Genomic DNA, 12833 nt, shown 5'->3' with positions numbered 1-12833 from the left:
CAACTTCATGAGGAATGCTTTTCCAACAGTCTTGAAGGAGTTTCCACGTATGCTGAGCACTTGTTGGCTGCTTTTCCTTCACTCTGCGCTCCAACTTATCCTAAACCATCTCAATTGGGTTGAGGTCGGGTGATTGTGGAGGCCAGGTCATCTGATGCAGCACTCCATTACTCTCCTTCTTGGTCAAATAGCCCTTACACAGCCTGGAGGTGTGTTTGGTCATTGTCCTGTTGAAAAACAAATGATAGTTCCACTAATAGCAAATCAGATGGGATGGTGTATCGCTGCAGAATGCAGTGGTAGCCATGCTGTTTAAGTGTGCCTTGAATTCTAAATAAATCACCGACAGTGTCACCAGCAAAGCACATCACACCTCCTCCACGCTTCACGGTGGGAACCACATATACAGAGATCGTCCGTTCACCTAGTCTGCATCTCACAAAGACACAGCGGTTGGAACCAAAAATCTCAATTTAGGATGTCCATTGCTCGTGTTTCTTGGCCCAAGCAAGTCTCTTCTTGTTATTGGTGTCATTTAGTAGCGGTTTCTTTGCAGCAATTCAACCATGAAGGCCTGATTCACGCAGTCTCCTCTGAACAGTGTTGAGATGTGTCTGTTACTTGAACTCTGTGAAGCATTTATTTGGCCTGCCATTTATGAGGTTGGTAACTAATGAACTTATCCTTCTGCAGCAGAGGTAACTCTGGGTCTTCCGTTCCTGTGGCGGTCCTCATGAGAGCCAGTTTCATCATATCGCTTAATGGTGTTTGCGACTGCACTTGAAGAAACTTTCCAGATTGACTGACCATGTCTTCAGTAATAAATATGTTGAAATGGATCCAAATTCTGTTTCTGTCTTCAGTACTTTTTAAATAGGATAGATGTGGGCTACAGTATAGGTTGAATGTGTTAGTCTGCCTATAACCAGCCTGAGTAGGCCTATAACTCCATTCCTATTCTATTCAGAGTTAGATTGATTTCTCTAAATTGGAAATGAGCCATTATCAGGCTGGTTAATGTGATGCATGTCTGTTGAATTTGATAAAATCCACCCACCTCAGCCCCACCCTACCTACTCACCCAGTCAGGAGCTGCTACTGCATTGCGGTCGTGGCATACTGCATACTTTTTACTAAATGGTATATGCTAAATTGTGTGCGACGATGAGTACATAGTATGCAGTTTAACTATGTAGTACGGTAGCATGGGTATTTGGACACAGACAATATCATTTGATTTGGAGAACTCAGAAGAACATTGCTCATGTATTTTCATTGCCGTCTGCCATGGTTTTAAAAGACGACCGTTCATTAGCTACCTGCACTAGCCGTCTATGTTAGAGCATTCATCTGTGAATAAGATCTATATTGAGGTTTTACTGAAAGTGTTTCCTTCCGGTGTCCAGAACTTGAGAACTTAGAGCAACAGGAGCGTCCGTCGTCTGCCCAGAGAGGTTCTGGGTCGGTCCCTGGGTCAGCAGTCGGCCACAAGCAGCTCCACGCCCAGCTCACCCAGCGCCTGGAGGAGGTCCTCCGCAAGAGGGACCGGGGTACTGGGCCCGAGGAGCGAGCTGGAGCCCAGATCAGAGTGCCTGAGGAGCGAGGTGGGCCACAGGACCAAGGGTCCCGAGAGCGAGCTGGAGCCCAGAAAGGAAGCAGGCCTGAGGAGCAAAGTGGAGCCCAGGGAGGAAGAGGGCCTGAGGAGCGAGATGGAGCCCAGGGAGGAAGAGGGCCTGAGGAGCGAGGTGAGCCCACTGGGAGAGATGCCAAAGAGTCACGGCAGGATGCAGGAAGGCTTGCTCAGACCAAGGGGAAACCTAAGAGCCAGAAGTCTCAGGAAACTGAAGCCACCCCAGGGAAAGCCCCTGTCAAACCCACCCCAGCTAAAGATATACAGGAGAGGTCAACACCCAACTCCAAGGTTAAGGCCACTGGGTCAAACTCCAGTAAAGACAAGGTGAGGATATAGAGTGTTAAGAGCAATTGAATAGGAAATTTAGCTTGGCGCAAAGCTGTTTGAATACCCCATCCCAGTCCGAGTTGGAGCTTCCTTGTTAAATGGAGGCAGTGAACTATAGTCAATGGGTTGCACCTTGCTCCCTTGCTTCTGGACAATGGCACAGTAGTATAACCATTCATAGCACTGTCTGTCTATCAGTGTCTCAAGTTTAGTAGTAGTAATAGTATATTGGAGTTATAATAACAATAAACACCCTTTGTCACGTGTTCCCCTCATCCTCTGCAGAGAGAGGAGGAAGTGACAGGCACCATGATGAGGTTAATCTCCAGCCACTACGAGAATAGCACATCATCCACCACCATTAAATCCCCTGTAGAGTCTGTCCCTCGCTGGCCCCTTCCACCCACCAACAGGTACTGCAGCAACAGGTACTGCAGGAACAAAACCAAGTGAATGTATAACATGGTAGAATGATGTGCAGAAGTTTGGTCTAGCGCAGCGGTTCCTTTCCGGGTACCACCAAATCACTGTCAAAAGCTCGAGGACCACGATTTGCAAATTCGTGTGAATCTTTTAACATAAAATGTAGTCAGTTTCATCAGAGAATGTAATGAAATGGCTATTATTACAGATAGATGTTTATTAAACAATATGCATTTTGAAAAGGACTACACAATCTCTTCCCCCGGAGACCGGGGTTCAATCCCTGGCAATAGTGTAATAATTACAATTTTCTTTCTTTTGTGGTAGATCTGTTTTGGAGAAGAGTTGGTTGCCGCCATCGATGGTGAGTGCCTGAGCTGTTTTCTGATTGATAAACAGAATAAGTAATATTCCTTTTAATTGTATGAATTTAGGTAGCAGGACATGGTAGCAGACCGAACAGTAAGCTCCGGTAAGAAGTGGGGTGGTGGTGTGTGTCTATTTGTCAATAACAGCTGGTGTGCGATGTCTAATATTGAGGAAGTTTCGAGGTATTGCTTGCCTGAGGTAGAGTACCTCATGATAAGCTGTAGACCACACTACCTACCAAGAGAGTTTTCATCAATATTCTTTGTAGCGGTCTATTTACCACGACAAACCGATGCTGGCACTAAGACCGCACTCAACGAGCTACATAAGGAAACAAGAAAATGCTCATCCAGAAGCAGCGCTCCTAGTGGCCGGGGACTTTAATGCAGGCAAACTTAAATCCGTTTTACCAAATTTTTACCAGCATGTCACATGTGCACCCAGAGGAGAGAAAAAAAAAAAAAAACTCTAGACCACCTTTACTCCATACACAGAGATGTGTACAAAGCTCTCCCTCAATTTGGCAAATCTGACCATAATTGTATCCTCCTGATTCCTGCTTACAAGCAAAAACTAAAGCAGGAAGTACTAGTGACTCGCTCAATACGGAAGTGGTGAGATGATGCGGATGCTACAGGACTGTTTTGCTACCGCGCTGATCCTCAACACAAGGGTCCGTCAGGGGTACGCACTTGGTCCCCTCCTGTACTCCCTGTTCACCCACGACTGAGCGGCCAAGCACGACTCCAACACCATCATTAAGTTTGTTGACGATACAACGGCGGTAGGCCTGATCACAGACAACGATGACACAGCCTATAGGGAGGAGGTCAGAGACCTGGCAGTGTGATGCCAGGACAACAACCTCTCCCTCAACGTGAGCAAGACAAAGGAGCTGATCATGGACTACGGCCCAACACGCCCCTATTCACATCGACGGCGCTGTCTTGGAGTGGTCAAGAGCATCAAGTTCCTTGGTGTCCACATCACCAACAAACTATTGTCCAAACACACCAAGACAGTCGTGAAGAGGGCACGACAACACATATTCCCCCTCAGGAGACTGAAAAGATTTGTCATGGTTCCCAGATCCTCAAAGTTCTACAGCTGCACCTTCGAGAGCATTCTGACCGGTTGCATCACCACCTGGTATGGCAACTGCTTGGCATCTGACCGTAAGGCGCTACAGAAGGTAGTGCGTATGGCCCAGTACATCACTGGGACCAAGCTTCCTGCCATCCAGGACCTCTATACTAGGCGGTGTCAGAGGAAGGCCCAAAAAATGGTCTAAGACTCCTGTCACCCAAGTCATAGACTGTTCTCTCTGCTACTGCACGACAAGCGGTACCGTAGCGCCAAGTCTATGTCCAAAAGGCTCCTTAACAATCAAATGGCCACCTGGACTATTTGCATTGCACCCCCACTCCCTTTATTTTTACACTGCTGCTACTCACTGTTTATTATATCTATGCATAGTCACTTTACCCCTACATATATTACCTCAACTAATCTGTACCTCTGCACATTGACTTTAGTTTATTTAGTAAATATTTTCTTAACTCAATTTTTTGTTTAACTGCATTGTTGGTTAAGGGCTTGTAAGTAAGCATTTCACGGTACGGTCTACACCTGTATTCGGTGCAAGTGACAAATACAATTTGGAGGATTTGTTAGGGTTGCATAAGACGTGTTTTCCCCTCATGCGTTCACAAGCTAGTGACTGAATTCTCTCCCTCATAGGTGGGAACGGCAAAGGTCCCAGGATATATGAAGTCCTACACTAACTCCAAGAAGCCCTCTGCAGAACAACAAGGGTATTGCTTTTTGTCCGGTTTCATTCAAATTCTCCCCATGCTGCAACACAACCAGTGTATCTTATATCTGATAATAACCCATGACAACATTTCAGGGGATTTGATTAATCAGGAATTTTAATCAGGACATCCTCTGTTCAAATATGATAGAAACTGACCTGTTGTATATTTTGTCCTGATCCCATGCCTAAAATGTTGATTCTTATTTCCTGTTTGTGCATGGTATTGTTGATTTCATCCATTGTTTCTTTGTGTAGAGATGACATCTTTGCGTTCAAAGTGGATACATCTATGACCACTGGGGTAAATAAATATACATTTGATCTACGTAAATTAAATTATTGAATTAAGCCTACTATTTGTTAGCAGACTTGGGTTCAAATACCTAAGCTGTGCTTGATTGAGCTTGCCTGTTGCAATGGAACCAATAAAAATGTGCAAACCTGCCCACCTAGCACTCCAAGCAGGCTACAGCAAATGCTTGAAGTATTTGAAAGATTTAAAATAGCATTTGACACTTTTCAATTGGTTCCATCGCAACAGGCAAGCTCAATCAAGCACAGCTTAGGTATTTGAAATGATTCCTTATAGTATTCTCATGCACCGGTGGATGATGATTTCTAACGCTCTGCTCTCTTTAGGGGGAGGGGAAAATGTCCTCGGACACCTCTGCCATTGATAGCAGGTAGGAGCCGTTTGAAGGCTGTACTCATTTGGTTACATCTGACTGGGGCTCTCTCAATTCGTCTTTCCTTGATTCCTGGTATCCTTTCTTCTCGCCTCCTTCTCAAAACTCATTGGAGAAGACATGGGGAGGGACCTTTGGGAGATTCTCTTACAATATGGTTGAGATGGAGGCAAGGAGATAGGATGTGAGGAATCAAGGAAAGATTAATTGAGAAAGACCCTGGGTCTCATCTGTGTTGTAGTAGTGTCTTCTAGTGTTGCGGTAAATAATCTCTCAAGTCAATGTGATTCAGTGCTGTTTTTCTTCCCAGTGCTATTCACAACTCCTGGGCATTCCCCAGCACTGCCAAGAAGGGCCAAGCAGTCAAGGTATGGAGGCAAACACTGTAATTGACAATGTGATGGGAGAACTTTTGAATGGAGAGATGGAGACTGCCTCCTTTTGTGTGTGTGTGGTTCTCTTATCTCGGTGTGGGAAGGAGTCTGTACTTTTGTCGTGTGTGTACTGTACATACCTGTCTGTGTGTATGTGTGCGTATGTATACATTTGTAAACCTGCGTATGTGTACCCGTGTGTGTACACCTCACTGAATTGTCGCTGCAGTCCCAGGTAGCGGCTCCGCGGCGCCACGTGAAGAAGCACCTGTTCAGCGACACAGACACAGACGCCATCATGGAGATCAGCTGGCTCAAAGAGTCCAGCAGGAAGCCCAAGCCCAAAGTGATCGACTACAGCCGTCAGCCCCGGCTCCACCCCCCTGCCCCCAACACCACATGTACGCTCATGCTACACGTCACTTAACCTTTCCACACTACTGAGCCAAACCTATCCGAGCCAAGCCAAACTGTATTGGGCTGGACTGGTTAAGCATCCACCATAGTTTCTGGAACCGTGCTGGAAATTTAAGGACAATGTGAAAAGAAAAAATCCAGCACTGTATGGTTTGGTCCTATAGTTTTAATCAGTCTGTGTTGAATGAACTCACTAGTCAAACATAGCCTACACCTTTTTAATATTTTTTTTAATTGAACCTTTATTTAACTAGGCAAGTCAGTTAACTTCTATGGGCTAGGTGGGACGCCTGCGTTCCACCTGCGGGACACAGCAGTGAAATATCAGGGCGGCAAATTCAAAAACAACAAAATGTCATAATTCAACTTTCTCAAACATACTCAAACATACAACTATTTTACACCATTTTAAAGATAAACTTCTCGTTAATCTAACCACATTGTCCGATTTCACAAAGGCTTTACAGTGAAAGCAAAACATTAGATTATGTTAGGAGAGTACATAGACAAAAATAATCACACAGCCATTTTCCAAGCAAGGACATGTGTCAATAAAACCCAAAACACAGCTAAATGAAGCACTAACCTTTGACGATCTTCATCAGATGACACTCCTAGGACATTATGTTACACAATACATGTATGTTTTGTTCGATAAAGTTCATATTTATATCCAAAAACAGCATTTTACATTGGCGCGTGATGTTCAGAAAATGTATTCCCACCAAAACGTCCGGTGAATGTGCACATCAATTTACAAAAATACTCATAAACGTTGACAAAATATGTAACAATTATTTTAAGAATTATAGATAGACTACCCCTGGATGCAACCGCTGTGTCAGATTTTAAAATAGCTTTACGGAGAAAGCACATTTTTCAATATTCTGAGTACATAGCTCAGCCATCACGGTGAGCTATTCAGACACCCGGGGCAACCTATTTTTAACGTAAAATTGCGATAATATTCCAACTGGACAATAGCATATTCATTCAAGAAGAAAAAGAAGGAATGGCGTGCTCGTGCATATCCAATCCCTTTGTTGCCAGGCAGACCACTCAGTAATCCTATTATCTGCCCAGTGACAGGAAAATGCTCAAACCACTTTCTGAAGGCTTTAGACAGCCAATGGAAGCCTTAGGAAGTGCAATGTCACCCCACAGACACTAGCTTCGATAGAGAATCAAAAGAACTACAATTCTCAGACTTTTCACTTCCTGCTTGGATTTATCTCAGGTTTTTGCCTGCCATATGAGTTCTGTTATACACAGACACCATTCAAACAGTTTTAGAAACTTCAGAGTGTTCTATCCAAATCTACTAATAATATGCATATTCTAGTTTCTGGGCCAGAGTAGTAACCTGTTTAAATTGGGTACGTTTTTCATCCGGCCGTGAAAATACTGCGCCCTAGCCCAGACAGGTTAAGAACAAATTCTTATTTACAATGACGTCCTACCGTCGAATAGTGAGTTAACTGCCTTGTTCAGGGTCAGAACTACGTATTTTTACCTTGTTAGCTCGGGAATTCAATCCAGCAACCTTTCGGTTACTGGCCCAACGCTCTAACCACTAGGCGACCTGCCGCTTATCCCTCTCTCTTTTCTGTTTTAGATGAGTCCCCAGACTTACCACCTAGCTCACCCAAGCCTGTGAAGGAGAAAGCCAAGCCAAAGAAGGTGAGACTGATAATCCAATGGTTTTAAATCAGTGATGGGGAATCTCAATGAGCTAGTGCACACTTCGGGTAGAAGGGATGGGGAATCGGAACCAGCCTTGTATCTTGAAACCTTAGAATCCAAAGTGAGTTAATCAACTTTTCATCCTTACTACTGCTCTGTTGCAACCTAGAAATATGATTCCTAACATGGGCTTCCCCGATCCAAATCAATGGGTGAGTGATGGGTGGAATTGTACTTGTATGGTTGCATCAGTCAGCATTGCCTCTGTCGGCCACAGTGTGTCATGCTCGCCTTTCAGAAGAGACAGAGGGTGAAGGAGAGAAGTGTAGAGCAGAAAGAGAACAGTGGAGCGGCACTGGTGGCAGCAGGGACCAGTCAAGCAGCCAGGAGACCCCAGAGAGCCGTCGCCACCAACGCCAAGAGCTACAGGGAGCCCGACAGCGCCAGCCAATCAGAGACTGAAGAGCCGCCCGCTCCTAAGGTCCTGCTTTCTTCCCTCACAAATATGCCCTTTCCTCATGATTAGGCTCTATCAGTGATTTAAATAGAATAATGAAATAAAGTACTCATTAAATTATATAGGCAATGTATCTCTGAGTTCACTTTTTGCTTCTCCTCGACATAATAATTGTTTGGTTATGAGTAAAGTTGAAATCAGTTACATTGTTATATTTTAGTTGTTTAGCTGGCAGACTAAAATTAATCAGATCACAATACATTTAGTTGCAGTGGAATAATAAATAGTTTTTTTTTTTTTTACATGACCAACTTGGAATAAAAGTAACAATTGTAATAAAAGTATGTTATGGGATTATTTTCTTCCAACAGAAGCGCTCCATCGGACCAGCGGAAAAGAGCGAGAAGGTTTGCCAAGAGGCTGTCGAGGTGGAGAAGAAAAAGGCAACTGCCCCAGCCAAGGAACAGACGACTGTACCGAAAGAGTCTTCTTGGGCTGCCCGGCTGGCCTCTTTCAACCCTTCCCCTCCTGACTTCGAGAGGATGAGAGGTAAGACAAACCCAGCCCACCTACACCAACCAAGGACCGGTTGAACCTGGTTTTCACCTGTGTATTCTATCCATATAATGATTCAAATTCTGTGGTTCTGTCTACAATCTTTGAAAAAATGATCATATTGTTTTTTTGTTGGCGCTACGCAATCGCTGGGAAATGTTTACTTATTCTCCTATTCATTGACATCAATGAATGACTAAGTGAAAATTGGACTTAGTTAGGATTCGCCCCTTAGTTATCCCTGGTGCAATCACTCTGTCTAAGAAACCTAAGGGCTTAATTCAGTCTGTTGCGCTGAAGATCAGCTTTGTAGTGCAATTGAAGGTAATTTGTGATTGTGCCGACATATGCAGCGTTTACTGTGAATGCAGTCTCCGCCAACGTGGGAACATTGACCTTTAAATTTCTATCCGACAGTAGCGCAGGTCTTCAGCCCCTCGGATTGAATCGAACCCTAACTTCAGTGTAGTACAGGGTTATTCAAATCTTACCCTACGAAGTCCGAAGAAATGCTGATTTTCTGTTCTACCTGATAATTAATTGCACCGAGCTGGTATCCCAGGTCTAAATCAGTTCCTGATTAGAGGGGAATAATAATAAAAAGAAGTGGAACTGGCTTCAATGTCTAGATGTGAATTTGAGGGGTGTAGTAGATATAAAACATATTTACTGTAAGTGGATGTGAGGAAAAGTATTTCTGTACTATTGACCTCTAATACCTTGGCCAGCTGTCTGAGCATCTGTGGTTGTGTTTTGACCCCCACATAGCTGCATCCGAGAGGTCGCTGATAGCCTTACCCCGGTCGCCCCTCACCCCGCTGGGCTCCCTGTCCGCCTCCCCTGCCAGCGGCCCCTCTTCACCCCTTGCCCTGGAGCTGCCCCCCGAACACCCTCGCAGCAGCGCGGGCTTCCAGCCCTCCTCCTTCTACAGCGCCCCTGGGAGGAAGAGTGACCGCAAAGCTAAGGATCCCTCTCTCCCATCCCTCCCCTCTCTCCCATCCCTTACTCCCACTGGCAAGACTCCTGGCCTCTGCGCCCAGAGACCCAGTGCCTTAGAGGTAAGATACAGGGCTGATACTGCACCAATGGGCCTTCTGACATATTTCAAAAAATAATATATAAAGTACCAGTCAGAAGTTTGGACACACCTACTCATTCCAGGGTTTGTCTTTATTTGTAAAAAAAAAAAAAAAAAAAAAGTACAACATTGTAGAATAATAGTGAAGACATCAAAACTGTGAAATAGCGGTTGCAACCAAAAATCTCAAATTTGGACTCAGACCATAGGACAAATTTCCACCAGTTTAATGTCCATTGCTCATGTTTCTTGGCCCAAGCAAGTCACTTCTTATTGGTGTCCTTTAGTAGTGGTTTCTTTGCAGGAATTCGACCATGGAGGCCTGATTCACGCAGTCTCCTCTGAACAGTTGATGTTGAGATGTGTCTGTTATTTGAACTCTGAAGCATTTATTTGGCCTACAATCTGAGGTGCAGTTAACCTCTATGGGCTAGGTGGGACGCAAGCGTCCCACCCGTGGTGCACTCCATCAACAGCAGGTGCATTTCAAGAGCGGCAAATTTGAATCCAAATAAATGTCAAAATTCAAATTTTTCAAACATACAACTATTTTACACCCTTTGAAAGATAAACATCTCCTTAATCTAACCACGTTTTACGATTTCAAAAAGGTTTTACGGCGAAAGCATAAATTTAGAGTATGTTAGGACAGTACATTTACAAGAGTTGTGTGTAATGTTGTGCCAATTCAAAGACAGGCGTCACCAAAACCATAAAATCAGCTAAAATTATGCACTAACCTTTTATAATCTCCAACAGATGACACTCCTAGGACATTGTGTTAGACAATGCATGCATTTTTAGTTCTATCAAGTTCATATTTATATCCAAAAACAGCGTTTTACTGTGGCGTTGATGTTCAGGAAATCGTTTCCCTCCAATAACCGGCATTCAAGTCAGCACCACAAATTAAATAATTAAAATTAGAAAACATTGGTAAAATATTATATTGTCATTTAAAGAATTATAGATTTACATCTCTTGAACGCAATCAACTTGCCAGATTTAAAAATAACCTTACTGGGAAATCACACTTTGCAATAATCTGAGCACTGCGCCCAGAAAAATACGCGTTGCGATACAGACTAGCCGCCATGCTGGGGAGATCTAAAATCGAAAATACTATGTAAATAATCCATTACCTTTGATTCTCTTCATCAGATGTCACTTCCAGGTATCACAGGTCCATAACGAATGTAGTTTTGTTCAAAAAAGCTCATCATTTATGTCCAAAAATCTCCGTCTTGTTAGCACATGATCTAAGCCCGCCGGACTTCACTTCATGAACGAGGGGAAAAAATATATTTACGTTCGTTCAAACATGTCAAACGTTGTATAGCATAAATCATTAGGGCCTTTTTTAACCAGAACATGAATAAGATTCAAGGTGGACGAATGCATTCTCTTTTATAACGTATTGGAACGAGGGTACCCAACATGAACTCGCGCGCCAGGTGTCTAATGGGCCATCATCGTTCCATGGCTCTTGTTCGGTCAGATCTCCCTCCAGAAGACTCAAAACACTTTGTAAAGGCTGGTGACATCTAGTGGAAGCAATAGGAAGTGCCAAAATATTCCTCAGCCCCTGTGTTTTTCAATGGCATAGGTTTAAAGGTAATACAACACATCAGGTATCCACTTCCTGTCAGAAAATGTCTCAGGGTTTTGCCTGCCAAATGAGTTCTGTTATACTCACAGACACCATTCAAACAGTTTTAGAAACTTTAGGGTGTTTTCTATCCATATATAATAAGTATATGCATATTCTAGTTACTGGGTAGGATTAGTAACCAGATTAAATCGGGTACATTTTTTTATCCAGCCGTGCAAATACTGCCCCCTAGCCCTAACAGGTTAATTGAAGATTTCTGAGGCTGGAAACTCTAATGAACGTATCCTCTGCAGCAGAGGTAAATCTGGGTCTTCCTTTCCTGTGGTGGTCCTCATGAGAGCCAGTTTCATAGTGTTTGATGGTTTTTGCAACTGCACTTGAAGAAACTTTCAAAGTTCTTGAAATTTTCCGAATTGACTGTTGTTTCTCTTTGCTTATTTGAGCTGTTCTTGCCATAATATGGACTTGGTCTTTACCAAATCTTCTGTATACCACCCCTACCTTGTCACAACAACTGATTGGCTCAAATGCATTAAGGAAAGAAATTCCACAAATGAACTTGACAAGGCACACCTGTTAATTGAAATGCATTCCAGGTGGCTACCTCATGAAGCTGGTTGAGAGAATGCCAAGAGTGTGCAAAGCTGTCAAGGCAAAGGGTGCCTACTTTAACAAATCAAAATATATTTGAGATTCTTCAAACACTTTTTTGGTTACGACATGATTCCATATGTGTTATTTCATTGTTTTGTTTAATTCACTATTATTCTACAATGTATTGTATATTTTAAATAAAGAAAAACTCTTGAATGAGGTGTGTCCAAACTTCTGGCTGGTACTGTACAGTCGTGGCCAAAAGTTTTGAGAATGACCCAAATATTAATTTTCAAAGTCTGCTGCTTCAGTTTGTATGATGGCAATTTGCATGTACTCCAGAATGTTATGAAGAGTGATCAGTTGAATTGCAATTAATTGCAAAGTCCCTCTTTGCCATGCAAATGAACTGAATCCCCCAAAAAACATTTCCACTGCATTTCAGCCCTGCCACAAAAGGACCAGCTGACATCATGTCAGTGATTCTCTCGTTAACACAGGTGTGAGTGTTGATGAGGACAAGGCTGGAGATCATTCTGTCATGCTGATTGAGTTCGAATAACAGACTGGAAGCTTCAAAAGGAGGGTGGTGCTTGGAATCATTGATCTTCCTATGTCAATCATGGTTTCCTGGAAGGAAACACGTGCCGTCATCATTGCTTTCACAAAAAGGCTTCACAGGCAAGGATATTGCTGCCAGTAAGATTGCACCTAAATCAACCATTTGTCGGATCATCAAGACCTTCAAGGAGAGCGGTTCAATTGTTGTGAAGAAGGCTTCAGGGCGCCCATGAAAGTCCAGCAAGCAC

At 43.5% G+C, this 12833-nt stretch overlaps 1 protein-coding gene across 3 annotated transcripts in view; it reads left to right on the top strand.

The window, feature by feature from the left end:
- Positions 1-12833, top strand: part of sycp2 (synaptonemal complex protein 2) — an 81599-nt gene that overhangs the window by 30515 nt on the left and 38251 nt on the right. For 2 of the 3 annotated variants that reach the window (XM_014146033.1, XM_014146032.2), the window contains exons 24-35: positions 1407-1957; positions 2246-2388; positions 2711-2747; positions 4493-4566; positions 4824-4869; positions 5208-5251; positions 5565-5622; positions 5858-6029; positions 7661-7725; positions 8027-8209; positions 8557-8734; positions 9509-9798. In XM_014146033.1, the coding sequence (XP_014001508.1) occupies positions 1407-1957; positions 2246-2388; positions 2711-2747; positions 4493-4566; positions 4824-4869; positions 5208-5251; positions 5565-5622; positions 5858-6029; positions 7661-7725; positions 8027-8209; positions 8557-8734; positions 9509-9798 (1841 nt within the window). The remainder of the gene's footprint in view (positions 1-1406; positions 1958-2245; positions 2389-2710; positions 2748-4492; positions 4567-4823; positions 4870-5207; positions 5252-5564; positions 5623-5857; positions 6030-7660; positions 7726-8026; positions 8210-8556; positions 8735-9508; positions 9799-12833) is intronic. The other variant, XM_014146034.2, reaches the window with a different exon arrangement.

Source organism: Salmo salar, chromosome ssa15, assembly GCF_905237065.1.
Source record: "Salmo salar chromosome ssa15, Ssal_v3.1, whole genome shotgun sequence".
In the NCBI taxonomy this organism is placed as follows: Eukaryota; Metazoa; Chordata; class Actinopteri; order Salmoniformes; family Salmonidae; genus Salmo; species Salmo salar.
This window is presented reverse-complemented; position numbering and strand designations above follow the sequence as displayed.